General features: G+C 35.4%; 1 protein-coding gene across 2 annotated transcripts in view; it reads right to left on the bottom strand.

Moving 5' to 3' along the window:
- Positions 1 to 645: 645 nt before the first annotated feature.
- TTC27 (tetratricopeptide repeat domain 27) overlaps positions 646 to 21,760 on the bottom strand; it is a 113,408-nt gene continuing 92,293 nt past the window's right edge. Inside the window, exons 14-20 of one of the 2 annotated variants that reach the window (XM_066993896.1) lie at positions 17,785 to 17,883; positions 16,712 to 16,764; positions 13,778 to 13,943; positions 8,890 to 9,087; positions 4,928 to 5,039; positions 4,193 to 4,293; positions 646 to 892 (exon numbers count right to left, since the gene is read on the bottom strand). In XM_066993896.1, the coding sequence (XP_066849997.1) occupies positions 773 to 892; positions 4,193 to 4,293; positions 4,928 to 5,039; positions 8,890 to 9,087; positions 13,778 to 13,943; positions 16,712 to 16,764; positions 17,785 to 17,883 (849 nt within the window). In that variant the 3' untranslated portion in view covers positions 646 to 772. Of the gene's footprint in view, positions 896 to 4,192; positions 4,294 to 4,927; positions 5,040 to 8,889; positions 9,088 to 13,777; positions 13,944 to 16,711; positions 16,765 to 17,784; positions 17,884 to 21,760 lie in introns of both variants that reach the window. The other variant, XM_048047746.2, reaches the window with a different exon arrangement.

Consider the following 21,760-nt stretch of genomic DNA (forward strand, 5'->3'; position numbering starts at 1 on the left):
AAGGCCCAACTGAAGTGTTTGTCTGTTGCACATGGACACAACCTTTGTATTTTTGAACAAAATACTACTGCTTTACGCAATAACTTTGTAAATCATGCTATTTTGTATAACAAAAAAGACTAAATTCTTCCTCTTGGGACTCCACTCCTACTCCCCTATAAGCAATTAAGACTGAATTACAATCGGAAAGCGCCTGTAGAGCCACCCAAGGGCTCAAGCGCCTCATGCCCCACCGGGTGCCCAGGGATTTCCGCGCCTCACCACCACAGCGTCCCCCCATGGGTGGGCTGAGCCTTGCAGCTCCTCTGATTGGCCAGTAGCAGGGAGGCGCGCCCTCCGATTGGCTGTGCGCCTCGCTGGTGAGGGTGTGACAGGTGGGAGGGGCCTCAGCTCCTGCCTCCGCTCAGTCATCCGCCATCTTCTGCTGCCCCGCCAGCACCGTCGGTGAGGCGCCCCACAGGGGCCTGGCGCCGCCCATGTAATGCACTCAGGCAGAACTAATCCTCAAAAATCGCCCTATAAACACAACCAGCCCCATTTCAGAAACTCTGGGCCTGAGGAAGCAGACACACAACTTTATATGACAGTGAGAGCAGATAATTTTAAAAAGCAGTCTATTATCAGAAGAAAGCTGACCACAAGAACAATGTTGTACAGAAAAATGTTTATTGCGACCGTTGTTGCATTAGAACTGATACCATGTCATCAGCAAGTGCTGTGGCAAAACAAACATGTCATCCTTGTCTTCCAGTCAGAAAATCTGGTCTGCATTTCAGCACTGGTCCCTCAGCTGGTTGCTTAGCTCCTGAAGTTCAGCAATCAAGTTGTCCATAGTTGTCACTTCATCAGCTATCTCGCTGTGAACCTCCTGGCTTGTTACATCTACAAAAAGCTGCTGCAGGACAAATAGAAACATGATTTTAAACTACACTTAGAGTTTCTCTGTTTCAGCAAAGAGATAGGATTCAGGAGCCTCCTAACCACTATCCTGCCTCCTTTATTTTTAGCACCCACAATGGTATCCCTCTCCCTGTAAAGTCCATTTTGTGACAAAACAAGTATGGTATATACATATATACACACACTTATGTAGACCTGCTGCCTGTGCCAGCTACCTGGTATTTTGTCAAATGGGCCGAATCCCCCAGGGGACATTAGGTTTCTGCTCTGACCTGACTACCTATACTGAGTCCTAACTGGGTCAAAAGCCATGGACTTCTGAGTTTTACAATGAAACTCAGATTTGAAGAGTATGTCAGACTACCAACTGCAGTTTACTAACCCACCTGCTTATAAAGTAGTAGCTGTAAATTTTAGTGACTATTTTCTCAGTGTCATACTCTGTTGCAATTTTCTCCAAAACCCCAAATAATGTATGTTTTAACATTTAGTATCAAGACGTGCATGGGCTGAGACATGCATCTGCGCGTAATTAATTCATACAAGAGAAAAAAAAAGCACTAGCAAGTACTAAAAATAGTTTGTTCTTAAAGACCATAAGACATTAACAAAAACACAAAGCAGCTAACTCATGAGCAATCATAAATTTCATTTATTTACAGGGAAACCATGGGGGAAGAATGCTAAATGACTAGTCTTGAGATACACAAGGTCTGACTGGAGCTGGACAGAACATGTTGCTATTGCAAGGCCATGAGCTGTCATTTGACTTACTACAGAGGCTATGTGAGGTACCACTCCACATAAACATGGTGGGGGGACACCCAAACACGTTTCCCCTTTATTATGTAAAGGGAGAGTGATTCATATTTCATCTGATACAACAAAAAACCAATGTTTAGAGACAAAACAAACCCAGAAAACAAAAGTTGTTCTGCAGTACACGTCATCATTGTATCATCAAAATATAATGGGACAACACAGATACGTAAATAAACAAAAATGTACTTAAATGGCCTGAACCAAGGTTTTCAATGTACTTCAGAACAGTCTTGTCACTGAACAAAGAAACATCTTCCAAGAAAATAAGAACATGTTCCTGCTGCAAGTACAGAGGCTCTTCTGACTTTCAGCCCCAAAACCTCACACTGAAGATGTGACAAAAGTTTGGTTCTTTCTGGCTAAGACAGCTCAATAAATCAGGATGATGTCATTATTTATTCATTTTTTTTCCCCCACACAGTTAAAGAGTTCTATTCAACTAGATGCAGCCTGGGGAAGTTTCATGCACCATCGCTCTTTGGGTTTGTGCCTCACGTTTCCCCACGACAGTACCCACATTTCATGCATTTACGATACAGCTCCATGACCTCTCTCCTGTTTGGAGACCCCACCTGTCAGATCTGAATGATGCATGGGGCCAAGGAGCAGAAGGGAGACCACTGTGCTATTTGCTGGAGCATGCGACTGCCCAGAAGACTCTGTACAGAAAGGAGCACATTAACAGCACATTTACCCAGGGCAACTTTTCGCAGAGTCTGGCCACATCATGTGTGGCACAATGCAGAGACTGGATTCTCAGAGATGGAGAACCAAGTAAAGGTGAGAAGTCTGAGAAGCGACATTGTTGCACTTGTACAAGACCTACTGATTTAGTCCAATTGCATGTCCTGACCATGAAATTTTGAACTTTTATCTTTTAAAAGTTATTTTCACTGCTCCTTTATTCATTCTGACACCTTAACTACCAAGTCTGCTCTTAGACACTCCACCCCCTCTTTTTTTTTAAAGTCTTTTTCTGTATTAAAAGAAAAAACACAAAACAATTGCACACTAGTATTTATTCATGAGGAAGCAAGAAGATGCTGCCGTTGAGTTTGGACACAAACAGTATTAAACTGTTTGTGCATAGCATCTTACAGAAGATACTGAGGTTTTTAAACCACAATCAACATACTTTGGACAATCAATTTGACTTCAAATTAAAAATAAGATGGATTCTTGAAAAGTATGTGAAAACAATTAGGTCACACCAACAGCTTTATCTCTACCACGTCAGTTTTCACAGAAATGCCATAAAGCTTAGAGAAACCATCATCTGACAACAGTATAAATATTAATTAAATTAGAACCTTCAGGAATTAAAAATACATTTTACTACACTGAACTATTCTTAATCTTTGAGAGACTGCAAGATCTAGTATAATATAAACCACCTGTACTTCTGTTTATATCATTTATGTCAAGTATTCTTGCTTTCTCTACAGTCTACAGGCTTTTTTTTTAAACCATTTTGTGAATCACAACACAACATACAAATTATGGCCTTTTTTTTCAGTCCACATTCCTAAGACTTAAATATGCTAGTATCTAAAAGCACCGTTAGTTATGGAGCTGGCTTGTGTCTGCTTATACAGGTTTCCAAGACACTTTATCCTTAAAATTATAGGACTTAAGAGAACGAGCCAAGTTTAACACACTGATGATGGATCAACACTTTGTAACACAAGCACATGTTATAAAACTTATGCTCTGTAATTCGCATTTACTAAACCTCACACACAGCCAGGAAGAATACTTCTTTAGGACATTAAGTGCATTTTGAACAAAAATGTAATTGAGAACTGACTGATGTGGAATAAACAATTGTGTCTCAAGCTGTGGCTGTGTCTCACATGAGATAGTGGATAAAATTAGGATAATAATGGTGCAGAAACAGACTTGGCTCTTTGAGTGACTGGCTACAGAGGCAGAAACTGTAACTCCAAAATCCAAACATGATTCAAGTATGATAATCTTTTCCAAATAATTACTATTTGAATTGGTAGAGCATTCATGACAACGTTATTAAATATGCGTTTTGTCTCTAAATATATGTTTCTAAAACACTTTCAAGTGACGTAAACTAGTCCTTACACACTTTTGTCCTTCTAGAGGTTTATATGCACTTTCTTCTCAGACTGCCTCGTGTTCCCCATGACTACACAACATTAAAGAACAGGTCTTGAAATGACTGATTTCTTCCAAACAATTCAGTCTGTTTGCCCAACACTAAGTACAATTCTAACTTAGTCTGAAAGATAACATTGAAATTTTACAGTAGCAGTCAAATCCTAGCAGGAAGAAGGGAAATAGAAGTCTATGTACAACTGGAATTCTTAACAATGTAGAGGTGAACATCTTTTTGATGATACACTGGGACAGAAAGATATTATTTTTATCTACAAATGACTTAAAACAGAAAAATTGGTTCTGGCAACAGAAGAAAGGTATTTTGTTCAAACATTCCTACCTTTGCTTTGGATGACAAGCCACGTAAGTTGAGCCGAGCTGAAGAAAGTATCTGTAAAGCTTCCTGATAATTAGATTTGTGCTTGCTGCATTTTATAGCAACTAGAATCCAAAGAGAAGAGAAGGACCACAAAACAAACAAACAAAAAACATTATGTCTATATCAATTATCTTTAAACAACATTCAATTAAAAATACCTTGATACTTTCCATATATAATGTTTGAATGCAATATCCTAAAAAAGAAACTCAAAGAAAAAGAATGACAGCTAATTTTGAGAAAATCAATCTAGACCCAGTCTATGACTAAAGGAATCCTTCTTAAACATGAATATTACAGCACAGAGTGAATAGTCCTACTGACTTTAACTTCTGTACATCTCCCACCCATAAAGTATACACACAACCATCCTGGAGATGTTGGTATGGCACTGTCAATCAAATGTGACAATTTGAGGACTGAGTGAACTACTGATGAATTTTTCACTTGCACTATGAAATTCTTAGACCATGAAATACATGGGTAAACATGAAATCAATTGTGTTTACCATGCATAATGTTTGTTGACTCCCCTAACACAATCTCTACTTCATTCCAAGTCTAGCATGTTCTATGTTAGAAGACTCCCAAAAGTAGGAATAAATATAATGGATAAGGTATAATTTTATTTATTACTTTGCTTAATAAATATTTGCTACACTCTTCATGTATAATATTAACTCAGGTAGAACATACCATGTGCAATCTCTATGGCTCCTTTCACCACTTCCTTAAAAGAAGAAACATCTTTCTCCCAGTCACTTGATTGAATTTCACATTTATGTGCCTTTGTAAGACACTGCAGTGACTGCAAGGAGAGAAAAAAAAAGAAAAAAGATCACTATGCATGAAAACAAACTAGGACACTAATTTAGTTTTAAGCAGCTCTGAAGTTGATGCTCAGTCCAGAAAACAAATGCATCTTTACTGTGTTTGATTTTCTTTGAGTTGGAGTAGTATCCTTCTCCACAACGGTAAGCACCAGCTGTAACACAGATGTTCTTCACTGATATTGTATCTCAAGTATGACAGGCATATAAAGTAACATGTGTCTAATTTTTATCTTTTAAAAATCTGTCTAGACTGATGGATGTGACCCATGTTTGCCAAGTCATCATAATTAAATGCACATGAAAAAGTGGAAAATACTTGTACTCACACTTGGAATAGCGATTTTGTAACTATTAAATGCCTAACTGAAAACATCAAAGCTTTCTTTCTATATATGTATTTTTGATGAGTATATATTTTACAGACATCTATTACTTGTTATACTGCACTGGTTCTCACTGTGAACAGGAAAAATGAAGAAAATAATTGTAAACAATATGGCAGGAGCAACCCATTAAGAAAACAAGTATAACAAAGAGCATGAAAGACACATGAAAAGTAAAGGAAAGCTTTTGTTTTCCTGTGGTTTAAGGACAAGAAAGAATAAAATCTGCCAACTCATCTCACTATTGTAATTTTTGTTTACAACAAAACTGGACAATGGAAATCCGGTGATGTAGTATGAGAATTAGTACTCCATTAGCCAGAAGAAGAAGTAAACAGTTCATGAGTGAAATTAATTATATTTGTATTTAAGGAGGTCATGAATAGAAGTCAGGACATACCACGGCTCAAAATGATACGCATAATTCATAGAATAATCTAAATTCAAAATTCACAGAATAATCTAAAAATTTATTTCATTAAATCCCTTAGCTCACTTCATAAAAGTTCAGTTGGCTAAATCAAAGCACACAAATCAATAGGAGAAAAAAAACTGAGAAGCAAAAATCAATTTTTGCTTTCTTGTTTTGTTTTCTTCCTATATCATCAGAAATACTAAAGACAAATGCATGTGAAAAGTTGCCTGGCTTGGTTCAATGACAACTCTTCAATCATCTTTTTAAAGAGTTTAAGTATTATATAAAGGAAGAAAAATCTTTCAGTGCAGTGTATGTACAAGAGTACAAGAAAGACTTCTGATTGCAGAACATGGACAGATTAAATATAAGCTTCTAGGCTGATAAACCCCATATCTTTCTCTCGCCTACTGGAGTTCCAACACGGGCAATTGAACCGTTCATGCTGCTGAATGGCTGCAAATGGCAGTAAAGATGTATTAAGTCAAACCAGAGCAAATTAAATTTTTTTTTTCTGCCATAATAGCCTAGGTCACAGTTGGCAGTAGCACTGGGCAATAGAGGCAAGAACTTCCAAGAGAAGGAACAACAGGCTTGTTTACAGCAGCCTGATTTTAATCTGCATGTATCTGAGTCAGAGAAGCAAGTTTTGATGATGGATGTCAGGGAAGGGAAAGAATTCAAAGCCTGATGGGTTGTTTGTTTGCACTTCTGGATCATGGATTTATCCTGGAATCCTGGAAGGAAACAGCAATGAGCTGGGGAGAGTTTAAGGAACAGAAGGTTTTCAGTGACCTGGGTCTGGATCAGCAGGCAACCTGAAGGTTGGAAAGATTGTTTGGTGGGAAAGGGGTGGACTGGGTTCAGCACAGCAAATAATGTAGTGTTCAATGTGGTGGCAAGTCAGATACATAGAAGTTTAAAAAGAAATATGTACTAAGTTAAAGTAAAAAAAGCAATGGTTTTACACTCCTAACTTGTAACCCCCATCTGACTTTGATTCAACTTACAAAGCACTGTGTTGAATTGTAGCTGTAGACCCTAGTGATTCGTGGTGTCAGATGTAACATTAGAACAGAAAGGCAAATAAACAAACAGGAAAAAATAACACCACAAAAACCCCTCTACAATATCCAGACAGACAAGGCCGTTCTGTCAGATGAAGTGTTAAGTACAGCACTGACTAAATATAATTAAATCTGTATTAAATATGGTATTGCATTATGGAACAAAGGTCAAACTCTGCATTTGTAAAGAGGTACACAATACTATGATAGATCTTTTCCATTTCTGTGTCCTGTGATGCCACAAAATAGTAAATAATACCCTTTCAGAATTCACTGTCCTGTTGAACAATAAATGTGGGTTGAAAACTGCAGTAATACACCTGGAATTTTTCTAAAGATAACTATATTCACTTAATATCTGACACAAGATGATACTTGTGCCAAATAAATACTCAGTTTTTCACATTTTTGCTTTTTAATATGATATCAGTGAGATCGGAAAAGCTACCAGTGGCTATCTAGTGTATTGTAAATTAGTTTATGCCGTGGCTGTAGACAGTTTTGCTCTGTGGTACCATCACACTATTATATTTGGACATGTACGTAGGCATACCTTAAGTATTTATAAACATGATCAGAGTTTGCAGGGCAAGCTAGACCACATGTTCCATAACGAGTCTGATTAGGAAACACAGTTAAATTCCTGTCTACTCTACAAATTGAAACCATGTTTTTTAACTGGGTTAGTGAAAAATACTGTGATGTAACCAGATTCTGATATGATTACATTTATAGTATAGACAGGGCCTCTGCTCGTTTGCATGTCTGAGTAAGAATCTGAGGATATATTACAGGATATTGCAGTGTCTGTATTTCTGAATTCTAAATAGGCCAAATCCCTTTTGTCATTCAGCTGTAAAAAAAAAAAAAAAAAAAAAAAAAGGAAGAAAAAAGAGGGAGGAATTGGAAGTATCATGGACACTGACAAGGACTATACAAGACATTTCACAGAGCAGAGCATGAATAAGAAGACACTGAACAAGGCCCAAATAATTACAACTTTAACCCCACAGCATACGATTTGTAGGCCCAGCTATCTGCATAATATACTGGGTATCAAGTGACAAGCAACCCTCTAGACTGACATTTTTGCCCTGGCCGAAGGCATACCCCCATTAGGAAACACATACTGAATGCTGACCTTGTGTATTTTCAGCTTCAGTGAAGATCTGATAACCCATAAGTATTTTTGGAGTGTGCAAGGCTATTTGAATTTTGGAAATTTAACACCAAATGCAAAGCACAGTCTAGCATACAACAAAGTAAACACTTGCAGCACTGCAAAGATGTTATTTTTGGAAAGTGCAATCATCTCAATTACCTAGGAAGTGATAGGAAAAGAGATGGAAGTTATCATAGCTAAAAGAAAGACAGGTAAAGAAGAGCCAACAGCTTAAGAATTACTTAGCGATATTAAGTCCATTTTAAGGTAAGCGAGGACAAAGTACTTTTGCGCTGTGAACTCTGAGTAACAGACCACCTCAACGTGCATTTTTCTTTAGAGGTGTCAAAGAAGAATTTAGATGGCTTATGATGCCACTGAATCATGCCATTATGATCTACCTTTTTTCCCCCAGAAGATACAATATCTTGTCTTCAGAATTGTAGATCCCAATTAAAAATAAAAACATAATATAGCTATTAGATTGCTGCCAAGAAAAGCTTCAGAATATGAATCCAGGACAATGAACATGTATCGAGTTATAATGTTTTAAAATAAAATACTGATAAAAGAGATTGCTTTAAAAAAATTTTAAAAATGGATGTAAAACATCTTGGTCCTGTTAGATAATAAAAATGTGTGGTGTAGAAACACGAGGAACAGAAGATAAGCTTACAGAAACACTAAAGCAAAACATCTGGAACTAGAGCACGTCTTACTATCGTACTTAGTTTGCTAGAGAACAAAGTTTGTACCACAAGCGTGTATCGATAAAAACAAAAATCACAATACATTTACCTTTTCAATATCTTCACTGCTATCACTCTGTCCATTTCCATAAAGTTGGGCATAAAGTCTCCAGATTTCCCCGTCATTTGTCACCCGTGAAGTCACTCGGCCCAGGAGCTCTTGCAATTTCCCCTTCAATCCACTTGCTACCTCTCCAGTGCGATCTGCCATCCCATTCACTACCGCCCTGACCAGAATAGCCAGCACCTTAAAAAAAAGCAGCAGGAAAGTTTTTGTTTCAACTCAAATCAACATCAGTATATATAATGAGCATCTTGGTATCTCTAGCATTTGGTCTCTATTCATGGATCACTAAAAAACAAATGTAACACCATATAGCGAATATAGGATTATATGAATAATCCTACATATATATATATTCTTCAAATATATGAAGAAATAGATTATTAGGGGAATAATTCAACTAATTTAAACTTCATCTACAGAATTCTATGGTTGGAGAAGATATAGAGGTGAAAGAGTTAAGATGGAAATGTTGGGTTATCCTGACAGCCTAGTGTGCAAGAGGATAGCATAGGAAATTGCAGCAGCATCACAAAGATACTTTTATGTTGTAATATGGCTATAAAAAATATTAGTAAACAGGCTGCACCAGAGCATTTAAGGTAATGGAAGACACTGTTGTTTACAAGACCTTTATTTAGTCGCCTGCAGAAATTGAAAGTTATAAACTGGATGAGATGGAAAATTGGAAGTCAACTGAAGGCTACCCTGGGAAATTCTGTGTTTAATGTATTTCTAGTGAATTACTCGTCAGGTCAGTTCAATCAAACTTTTTACAAGTGCTCATTTAATGACATAACTTTCTGAGTCACTGACTAGAGAATGTGGGATCTGACCTGCAGAAATGCTGAGCACTTGCAGCTGCTGATGAACTTGATGGGAGCCAGGCTTTGCATGTATGAAATGCTACATAACACCAACAAAACAAGTAGCCCACAAAACAAACAAACAAAAAAGCATGAGTCTGGGTCTTGAATTGGACACATAGAATTAGAAGACAGTTTCACTGCACCTCAGTTCCTTCTCATGAAAATGGAAGCAACAAACGTAAATCAATGAAGGCACTGGATCAAGTTAGAAGAAAATTAAACCCATGTAAGCTATGGCTTAATGAGAGCTACCTTTCCTGTGTAGTACAGAAGAGAAACCAGCAAAGAAATAATCTTAACAATAAAAATAAATGGAAGTCTCTTAAGCTTTTCATTCAAGATAGGCAGGTGAAGGGTATACAAACACTCATTTGGCAACTTTAACACTTCAACATTTTTGTCCATAAATTCATATTTACCATGAAACTACATTAATAACAATACTAATATCAACCAACTAATATAAATAATTTTCAAAGATGATCAACCACAAACCACAAAAAATATACTTTTACTGTAGCAGAAGTAGGGCGGTGGGGCATCCTCACAAACCAAGATGTAGTTTAGTAGCAGCAAGTAAGACAAAAATTATCACAACATCAAAGGATATTACACTTTAAATAAAAACGTGTGAAGTTTAGAATTTATGATGTCATTCTTCCAAAACTTTTCTTATACAGAATGATTCAAGTAACATACAATCTAAGGAATAATTACTGAGTTTAAACAAATTAAGTCCTTTGCAAAAAAACAATCAAATCAAAATGTCTGATCTTGTTATGAAATGAATATTTAACAGAAAGTGAAAAAAACCTCTCCATCTCCCCAATTTCTTTTCAGATTCAACAGCAGAAATATCTGAACATCAGCTAAATGCACCCTCAACACCAGAACTGTACAAATATATCACATAAAACATAATAGCCTGTTTTTTTTCTATTATAAAGGGCTCAGATTTTGACCTAGGATGATAGAAAATCTGATCAACTATTAATAGTCCAAAAGTTCTGAAATTCATATTGCATTCATGTTTTGGAAACTAAGGGAATAAAACCCAGCATTAAACAAATTGGGTGTTGTATAATTATTTGCTTGAAAAACACAAGCAAGTGCTGGTATTGCCATTAGCTTAGCATTGTCGTGCATAACATAGAAGAGGTGTAAGAAGAAACTTTGTGATCAGTTTTGAAAAAGAACTAAAACTGGTCCTGAGGATTCATATATGTATGACTTGTCAATTCCTCAAGTTTATGGTAACAGAATTGTTCCTCTAAACTCTAAAAGTCCAGATGTGTATCACATATAGTTATAAAAAGTTTTATAGACATATATTTTATTTGCACATGAAAAAAGTTTCCTTGGTCAGTAGGATTTAGCAACTGAAACACAACTCTTATTCCCATAGAGTTCATGCTTTGCTTTCACTTTAATCATAGTAATTTCTCATTTTTCTGTAATTCAGCACGTAAGCATTAGCAGTACAGCAGTTAAAATAAAACCGGTGTGAAAGCCCAGATTAAAAGGTCCATTAAATACTAATGAATGATTAACGCTACTTGGCTGTGCCCAACTGTTCAATAAAGCTATTTAGAATTGCAGGTGAATTGTACTAATGATCAAGAAGTAGTAGTAGGCTAACAGAGCATTCCATTTTAGACCATTGCCTATTTTAATTTATATCTGAGAGAATTAAGCTGCCACATGCACTGAACTGTTCAAGCAATGCTCTGCTGCCCAGGATCCTACACAAGCAGTAGTGTTATTTTTTTTTGGTTTGCCCCTTTTAATGAACTGTGCCCCATATGACCACTGTGCCCACTATTTGTGGTTAGTATGTCACATCATCTGCATTCTTCTTCCTACTTTTCTTTTGAGAATGCGTGTTTAACAAAAACTAAATGAAAGACCACATGGGGACAAAACCTTAGACATACTAACGAACACAGTCATTTTTAAATGCTGTGATCAGTTAGTCTCATTCCACAATTGTTCTCCAAACAGTTCCTTTCATATAAAAATTCACTTCAAACCATTTTTAGAAGCTTAACTAATGCGAATCAAGCTTGACTGCTCAAAAAAAGAACCCTCAGATACCAGATGCAAAATGACAACTCTGCAGTCTAGGATCTCTCCCTATACCCCTCCCAAAAACAATTGAAAGACAATTGTTATTAGTGAACTACTTAAAAGGCAGAGGACTTCAAGAAGTATCATCCCTCTCTCCTCAAAATCCCCTTGGAACATTCCCTTGCAGCCTTTTATTAGAAAAGGGTCTGCCAATATGAACCACTGAAGTGAGAATGGCATTTGATGGGAAGGGTAAGAGAAAATGTGTTAGATTCTCAAGAGCAGAGAAGTTGCAGAGGAACCATATTGTCCATACTTATGAGTTCATATTCTTTGACAGTACAAGATGAAAATTTGGTTTCTGAAAGCATTGCTAAACAGTTTTTCCACCTGCAAAATAATTTTGTTATTTACAGAACTGCAACTTTCCAAGTAAAAAAATATTTCTTGTTTCCACAAGTATGCATGTTGTGCAAAGCAGTGTTATTAGCAGTTGCAGAAATTTCTTGGCTGCATTTACAGCCTCAGACTGATATTTCAGAGGCTAAGAAGAAAGTTACAGCAAGCTCTCTCCTTTCCAATGACTCATCTACTATCTGAAGTTATAGATAATTCAATAAGTAAAAGTTGTCAAGGTATATTTCTCAGTAAGTTCATGAATATAAAAGCAAATATAGAAATTTAAAGAATTTTAAGAACCAGTAAAAGGGAGGTAAGACAGCATGCTTTAAATATTATAAGGGACTACTAGGAAACAGTGAATTTTGATAAGTACCTCCCCTCTTGTAATGTTTTATTGTATTGTTGATCATTTATAAAGACCCCTTCTGTTTCTCCTTATTAAGTTCTGTCTGCAGAATCTGTACATACTTATATTCAGCCTCATGATATCCTAATCTCAGAACCTTTGCCACAAGGATAACATCATTTAATTACTAGAATAACTTAAATGCAAAATTTCTCAAAGCTCCATTTTGAACTCAGAAGTCTGGTGCAGAAAAACAGCAATGACATAACAAATCACAGAGGAAGATATAAATGCCTTACTGTTATTGGAAGAAATCAGTGATTTACAAATATGACTGGATACTATGCAAAAATTAAATATATATCAATGTATCTGTTGTAATTACACAAACCAAGGACATTTCAAATTATAAATATTCAAGCGCACACTCTTATTTGATGCATTCAGTCTCCCAAAAGGAATCCTGCAACACTGATTGGGCTAAAAGTGATTTGTATATGAAGGTCCAATGACTGTTTTCTGTTTTCACAAAGAATTGCAATGAATGAGCACTGGAAGAAACTGGTTGAATTAAGAGTATTTATTCTTTTGCGTCTGTATTTTTTTTCCTCTCTAAATTCTTACCTTCTGTTTTACTATTAATTAGCTTAATAGTGTATCAATTAAAATCTGTGACTCCTACAAATTTTAAATATAACCTGAGAGAAGAGAATATAATATCTGTTCCAGATTATTAAGAGCCATCATTCTGACTATAATGCATTCATCAATTCCTATCTATGAAACATAACTCACTTTCAAAGACTCTTCTGTGGAATTTCCAAACACACTGGAAAAACTCGCCTTTCTTTAAGCTAAATTAATTTATGTTACTTCTGATACAGACATATGCAGGAACAATTTGGAAAGATAGGGTTTTGCACTGCCTTTTATTTAAGAATAGACCTGAAAACTGCCAGGTTCATTTGCCTTTTTACATCGTCTGAAACAATCTGGATGCAAAGGTTTTCCTGTTTGTTCATTTTTGTTTTAGATACTTAAGTCATTACAGTCCAGATATCAAAAATTTAAATGGCTTGCCTACATAACTTCATTGGTACGCGTACTATCATTACTGATAAAATTATCAGCAGTATTCTCTGCCTCACAAGAAAAAACATAGAATGAATTACTATGAAAACTTCCCCACCTGTGTATCCTTGTACTTTTCTCTTAAGTCCATAAGCCGGTGATAAGCTTTAATTGCTTCTGAAAACTCTCCAACATCTGTACTGGTGAGAAGATAGTTCTCCCAAATTTGCCAGTGCTCATAGTTGCACTTGAGTGCTTCCTGGAGGGTTCGAAATGCTTTGATTCTAAATAATAATTAAAAAGAAGAAAAAGAAAGAAGATTCCATATAAATATATGAAAATCAGTTGTCATTCTATCAACTAAAAGGCTGTCTATTTTTATAAATCTGTTTAAAAAACAATGCAATGTAAAAATTGTCATTCACAGTTTATAATACTGATACTTCCTTGTCTTCTCTTGCCAATTACCTTCTATCAGTTCACTCCTCAGTATGCTCTGTTATCTGATCTAGGTTACCTCTGTGTTAGCTCTCAACTACATTTTGGCAAAGTTATGTACGCAGAATGCAGAAATTCACTGTAATTGTGCCATCTATGTTGATATTTTCTTTCTTCAATTTTTAACTGAAACCATGAAAAAATAACCTTACTCACACTACAATTGCAGAACACATTAAAAATAATTTAAAAACCCAACTTTGCAACTTAAAGAATTTATTTTTCCATAACTGAAGTCATGGCAGGTGCAGAATGACACTGATTCTTTTCATCTTAGAACTGTGAAATGATGACAAGATACCAAAGGGATGGGATGTAAATCCTGTTTCTCAAATCATCACTTGCTACACTAAAAGTCCTCTAGGTTCTCAAAATGAATCCCCTACGTAATCATATGATGGAGTATCTTTATCCAGTGCAACATGTGAACCAGTTTATATCCAAACTGGAGCGAGTACACAACACCAGTGCGCTATGCTGCCTTGGAAACCAGGAATCTCTCACCCAAAGGACAGAGGAACAGCCCGTTTGTTTTGAGAAAAATAAGATCTAAATTTCAAAGACCTCCTAGAACTCATAGAAAATAATCAGGTAAACTGAATAGTAGATTCTAGTTTCATCACAATTTTTTTTTCTTAAGGAAATTCAGAATACATAAAGTGTGTGGACTCTTAAAAAACAAACAAATCCAAAACACAACAAAACGCCTTTCATTTGGGTGTCAGCAAGCTGTTTGCATAGTGTCTTCAAAAAACTTACATATTTTCTATTTCTCTGTTGAATTACACTGCTAAGCCTTAACCAAATGAACAACTCTTGGGTGGGACTGATTTAAGAGCCTGGCTGAAGCAAAAGAAAACAATTAGCTTTAATATCTTATTTTTCTTTTCCTTTTTCTCAGTCCTCTCTCCCCCATCCTTTTCTTTTTCTTTTTTCCTTTTTTTTTTTTTTGTGGTTAGTAGGCTTGAAAAATAAGTGAACACTTTCACCACTGCTTTTCTCCCCCAAAATAAATTATACTGAAGCAAGCTACAACAGATACACTGTTTTCAAAGTGAATTAAACAAAATCGTACACAGTCTTTATGTATGAGTGATTAGACAAATAATATATTTCAAGTAGCTATTCCAGAGCAAATAGAGGACACACTCAGCTATTAGCATATAAAACCATCTTATGGTTTCCTCTACACATATTCCTCTCCAACATGATTTACTTGGAAAAAAAGGTCAAAACCTACCCCTCTTTACTGTTTTTGTTGTTACATTTAGCATGTTAAATCACAAGAGCAGATTCACAATCATAATCAAAGTGAAACTGATCATTCAGTAGTGTCTCAGCCTCGTAACTGATGAATGAAAATGATTTTGATTACAGATACTTTTATGAATCAAGCATAAGCAAATACACTGAGCACTTAACATACTCTTGAACTCTATGCAAAAGGAAGAACAATCTATCAGAAGCAGTCTAAGATAAAAAAAACACAGTGAGGAAAGTGATTTTGGTATAAATGTGCAATCACCTTATTTTCAAAAAGGCTACAGAAAAATTAATAGAGGAAGCACTATATGATTTGATAATTAAACTGTGCATTCTTAAGGCACTACTGAAGATGCAAGAAACTAATGAAAAGGTAAAACAAGCTTTTGACTTCTACTATACTTTCTAGCCTTAAGCAGTCAATCAACCTTCACTTTCTCTTCCCTCCTGCTCCCATTAACATATCTAATCATCTCTTCAATTTATTTACAATATTAGTTCCCACATTTCCATCATATGCTTAATGTTCCTTATATGTAAACTTACTATTCTTTTTCTTTCTTGTTTTTCCTCATGACTGCATAACTGTATAAACTGATACCAGATTTTAAGTGTTCTTTGGTTTTTTTTGTTTTTTTTTTTTTTAATCTTATTTTATTATTTCATTCTTTGGGAATGAGCCAATGTGAAAATTCTTCTTAAATATTAAGTTCCTGCAGGTATTGTGTGTCTACAAGTAATTTTTATTACATTGAGTTGAAATACAAAATAAGAAATGTAGTCCATTTAGGTTAAAGCTTCTTGTACTAATACTTAAATTGGAAGGAAAAGAACAAGTGAGCTTTTATGTGTGTAGGCCTCCATCTGCTTTCATAACTTGAAAAATAAATTGCATGTTTTCCCTTAAATCTCCTGAGATAAATGTAGTATGAATTGACATAGGTTTGAATATATGGTTTGTTTGAAATGGACATATCTGTCTAAAATAATCGAATTAGTTTCCAAATTTAGTATGAATGTTTTGCACTGGTTATACTTACTACACCATAAATACATTTAACAAGAAAAAAGTGTAGTCTGAGAAGCTGCTACTTTTATAAAGATTATGAAAACACATTTACGGCAAAATGAAGTTATCAACGATCCAACCCAAGAGAGAGAACTGAAGGGACAGGAATTATGAAAATAGAGTTAAGCACATTATGAAGATAAAAAACAATGTCAAAAAGAAAAGGAAACCCCAATTATTTGTTTTGGAAGCAGTAACATCTAATCCTTTTGAAGTACTTACTTCTGTTTTAATCTGATATATGCAGTTGATAAATTGTTCCAGGCCTCAGCATTCTACAACAAAAGTACCACCAAAAACATTATTTACTTGATAAAAATATGTAAATTAAACTGTGAAACACCGGTTTTGCTAATCATGCATATTATCACACATTAATATATCATGCGTGCTACAACGCAGTCAAAATGCTACATTAAAATGGAAAATATTGCATGAAAATATAAATAAATAGATAATTACTGATTAATAGCAACATTTGGGAATGTGTCTTTAACAGTCTTCTGTTTGGAATACACTGTGTTAGCTCTTGCCTCCCTCCGGTTTAAACCATAAAGAGGCATCCTTCACTTGGATCTAACTGGAATGGATAGAGAGGTCACTGCTGCCAGCAGCTGATCACTTCTCACCACTTGGAAGCTACTTCCCTACACCTCTCTAGTAGGGAAATAAGATCATCTGAATGTCCCTTAATGTATCTCTTGCAAAACTACCAGGATCAGTTCCAACAGTGTTTATCAATGGCTTTAGCTGAAAAGGGTTGCACAGTGCTCAATCATTCTGGTAAAACCAGCAAAGCTCTGCTCTCTGTACAATATTGTATACATGCTTGCCCCATGCATCCTGAAAAACTGACAAAAAAAAGGTCCATCCTTGTGCTCATAAACTATATAGTAACAAATTTACCTGTCATACAACCACTTATTTGACTTTTTTCCCCCACATAAAAGCATTTGATTACTTAGAGGACTAAGTATTTTAATTTAGTGTTTTATCTCTACTTGTGTTCTACTCTTTCCCTTTTCCCTCTGTTTTAGCAATGTATGCAAGCATAAAGGAATTTTCTGGTCAAACATACTTGGACATTCACACACAGCTATTCGGACAAAGTTAAGTTTTGGGCAAGTATTTTTATGATGCCTCATGACAAAAATATATCCTTTATGTAAAAGTTTAATTTATTCAGAGGGCTAAAGTTTAAAGAAGTTTTTCATTATTGCTTTGCTTGTTTATAATGAAAACATCCTTGCTGCTTTTAGATAAGCCATCTGAATTGCTTGTTGAAATGTACATACATCTGGTTCCAATGTCACACAGCGCTGAAATGCTTTGGCAGCACCTTCATAGCCTTCTAAAGCAACGTATGCACAGCCCAAGGAAAACCATACACCTAGCTGGAAAGAAAAATGGATGATTACATATACACGTACATATTTCTACACAAAAATTTTGCCTCAATGCTCAAAAACACATTATTTTTATTCATTATACTTGATTTTCAGCTATAATATGTTGCATCAGAATAAATAATGTGTATGCAGAATATAGGAAATCTTTGAAGTTTTAATAAATATGGATAAACAAGCGTTGACTATAGAGACCACTTAATCATACATGAAGTGCTCTTTAACAGCATGTCTTCATTTAGAGAGTAAAGTGACAACTGTTCATAGGTTTGTACATTTTGCTGTAACTTGTGAAAAATTCATATTCACTTCATATCATTATAATTAGGTCAAATGGCAAATACTAAGAAACTTATTTCAGGGAAGCCACGTTTTACAAGAAACTTTTCTGATGTTTCTGATCAAGCTGTTGGCTCATATGCAGGGAGCTGTTTACCCCTATAGATTAATTGTGAACTCCACAGCAGTTATTTTATGCAGCTCTGTCCAGATCTGTGTCATTACTCTTAGTCTCTCAGCCCCAATTTAGAATCAGTAAGAACATATAATCCAGCTGGATTAATCTGAGTTACCTGCTATACAGATTATAGTTAATCTGCTTCACAACTTTGCTTAAATCCCAGCATGTAAATGCATCACATCCATCACTGTTGGATCTGGCACCCAGGTGGGCGGTCTTCAATATATCAAGAAAAGAACTCAACAAGCTTGGCAATAAAGACCTTTTTTTTGCATTTGGGAGTGTATTTGGGATGACTGATCACATGGATGTATTAACAGGCTAAGGTGGTTCTGCTAATTATACCTGGCCTGTGCAAACATGAAAATCTACTTTTCAGCACTGTCAGCCTGTCACCATTCATGATCCTTAAATTCATCACTCTGAGAAGAAACTGCACATGAACAGAAAACCATTTGTTTCCCAAATCTCAGAGGGGAAAATTTATAGGAAATAAATTTACTCCAGTTTTATTTTTGAGTCACTTTTATCCATCCAGTTTGCAGAAGACCAGCGTTCCCACATGGCAGCCACCTTATTAACTCACCTTTCTCTACTTTCTAGATTGACAACTACCTGGACAAGAAAAGTGAGGTAAGAGACTGGAGGAATCAAATATGAAACTGAAGGCTAGCTACAACAGTATAGCGAAGGATATAGTTAAATTGTGCCTCTGTCAAGAGCGACAAAAATAAGTCATTGCATTTATTCTTCTTCAAACAAATAATTATGCCACAGATTCCCTTCTGGCCTTGTACTTCCAGCATCTGATTGACTAAAACTTCCACCATTTTCATTTCTGAGTCATTTCTGAGGATGATGATGAGCAGCTGCATCTCTCAGCTTAAGCTGAGCATACGGTCTATCAACCCTTAAGCTTGTCAACTCTTTTCTCAAAGAACAGTCACAACATAAGGAGAAAGGAAAATGATTCTTTATCTCTGTGGAGAAAAGCTATATGAGCAGGCACCGAGCAAAAGATTTTTTTTTTTTTGGTAATTTTGGTAATTTGAAACAAGATATTTTGCCTAGCAGTAACTATGCATGAAGGTTTCAATTGAATGGAAAAAAAATATCTGAGAATTGCCCATACTGGGGAAGGCTGGGAAAGGTCTCCAGAAGAGATGCTAAACGAACAGTGAGATGAAAAGTCTCTGGAGTAGGAATTAAGACAAGGAGCTAAGATGCTGTAGTATGGGGGCACAAAATATACAGCAAATGGAATGGGTCATGCAGATAGAAAAATACTGCCATATGTTAAAGAAAGCTTCAGCATCAATCATAAGTAATTAACTGCGTAAATGAACAACAGGACTGGTGCAGATTAAAATTTCAGGCCTTAGTTGGAAAAAAAAAAACAAACAATATAAAGACTGCATCTCCAGATACTTGACTAAAATGGAGAATGTAACATACTGAGGGATATTAGAAGGCTATGAAAGTAGAAAACTCAGAAAATACAGGGAGATTTAAATTACTCCATACAATTCAGTAAATAACAATGAATGCAATTCCAAGGCTAAAATTTTATGAACAAGTTAGTCAGAAGATAATACTTTTCTCGATTCTGACCATTATGAATGATCAGGTTCAAAAGGTTACCATACAAAAGACGCCTGTCACTACCTTGATTCAAGAGTCCTTCAAGAACAAAGGCAGAACATTTAATATAGAAGATGCTAATTTTAAGTGCTGCTTCAAAATAGAGAAGCTATATTAAAAATAAAAGAGGCAGCTAAAAGAGTAAAAGGTCTGCAGAAGACTTGAAAAATTTGAAGACATTTCAAGGCTTGGAGCAACAGCATACTGTCATTCAAAAAAGCATTTAAAAAGACCAGACAATCATAACAGTTAAATGAAAGGAGATTAAGAGGACTCACTTCAATATGATTTGCTAGATCGATCAGAAAGCTAGAAAAGAACTCATTTGACAGATTAAATGAGAATATATGGTAGCTAAGAAAAACATAGGTTCATCAGCTTGATCTACTGTTGCACTGAAATGGTATTTTACTGTTCCTTAGATAGGTGCATCTAAGGGAAAATGTGCATGAATTTCTTCCATGATATAAGGACAGTAACTTTATAATAATATATTTAGGATACAGTTTAAGAATGGATTTATAGCTTTTCTGAGTGGAAAGAATGGTGAGAATTCCCTTTTTATTGGGAAGGGCATGAAATTTGCTGAATCCACTGGCTGATGTAATAACTGCTCTGAGGAAAGTGACTGACTGAAAGGTAGTGCAATGAAAACTTCGTCCACAGTTCAAAGAAAGTTTTGTCAAGACTTGTGGAACTAGGTTAAAGTTCTTTTTTTTTCAAATAAAAAAAATGTGTTGGCTAGAGGTTTAAATCTTGCTACTGATTGGAAAAACACATGAAAGTGAACTGTAACATTTTCTCCTTTTCAAGACAGAAGACAGTGACCAGCAAAGGAAGATAATTTGGGATTAGTCTCTGTTAAAACTTGCCATCAGGAATTTTCAGACAAGTCTTTAATAAGTCTAAATGATCATGAAATTCTTTAAGTAAGTCTAAACAATTCTCTAATATTAGTGTGAATATGGTTCCAAAACAACCAGTTTAAAGTATACCTGAAAAAAAAAAAAAGGCAAGCTAAAAACTCAGATGTATGAAGAAGCTTTCTGTATTTTTTAAACAATTTCTAGTATTCACATATGGCAAATACATGTATATTTTTTTCAAAATCTAGTGAATTCTTTAGCATAATACTCTTAGGAGGAGAATAGTGTTAGTTTAGAAACTATCTTTACCCTGCAGAGCAAAGTTAGTCTTCAGAGTTAGTAATTAAAATGTTAAGAGCTCTGAGTGAAATCCTAAGTACCTTTTTAATTACTCATTTTTGGCATAGTTTATCTGCTTTATAATTGTTTCCTTTGAATGCATCATACTGGCAGAACACATTATAGCTTTAAGAAAGCAGAGACTTGATATCATTTTTTCCAATGAAAGATACTAGCTCAACTCTTGTTTAACTTACTTTTATTATTACAGAAGGGATGAGAAGGAGACTTGTCGAGAATAAGGCTCACTGCAGTGTCCATAGCTTTTAATTTCCGATATAGTTGATAGCAGGCTGATTTCTAAAATGTGACTCTTTTCCCAAATTTGAGAGAGATCACTTGTTTTGCCTGACACCCAGGAATATTAGCCTGAGAAGTTGTGTTTATTAGTTATATGTTACTGTTTATTAACATAAAAGATGATTCTTCCTTTCTTGCAGACTTTGTGAAAAAGAGCATGGACACAAAAAGGGTGCCATGAACACTGTTTCTGGAAAATTCAAACATGAAGTGACTGGGTATAGAGAACCATACATTATTTAGTATGTGAACTAAAAAA

The sequence above is a fragment of the Anser cygnoides genome, chromosome 3, assembly GCF_040182565.1.
Source record: "Anser cygnoides isolate HZ-2024a breed goose chromosome 3, Taihu_goose_T2T_genome, whole genome shotgun sequence".
Classification (NCBI taxonomy): Eukaryota; Metazoa; Chordata; class Aves; order Anseriformes; family Anatidae; genus Anser; species Anser cygnoides.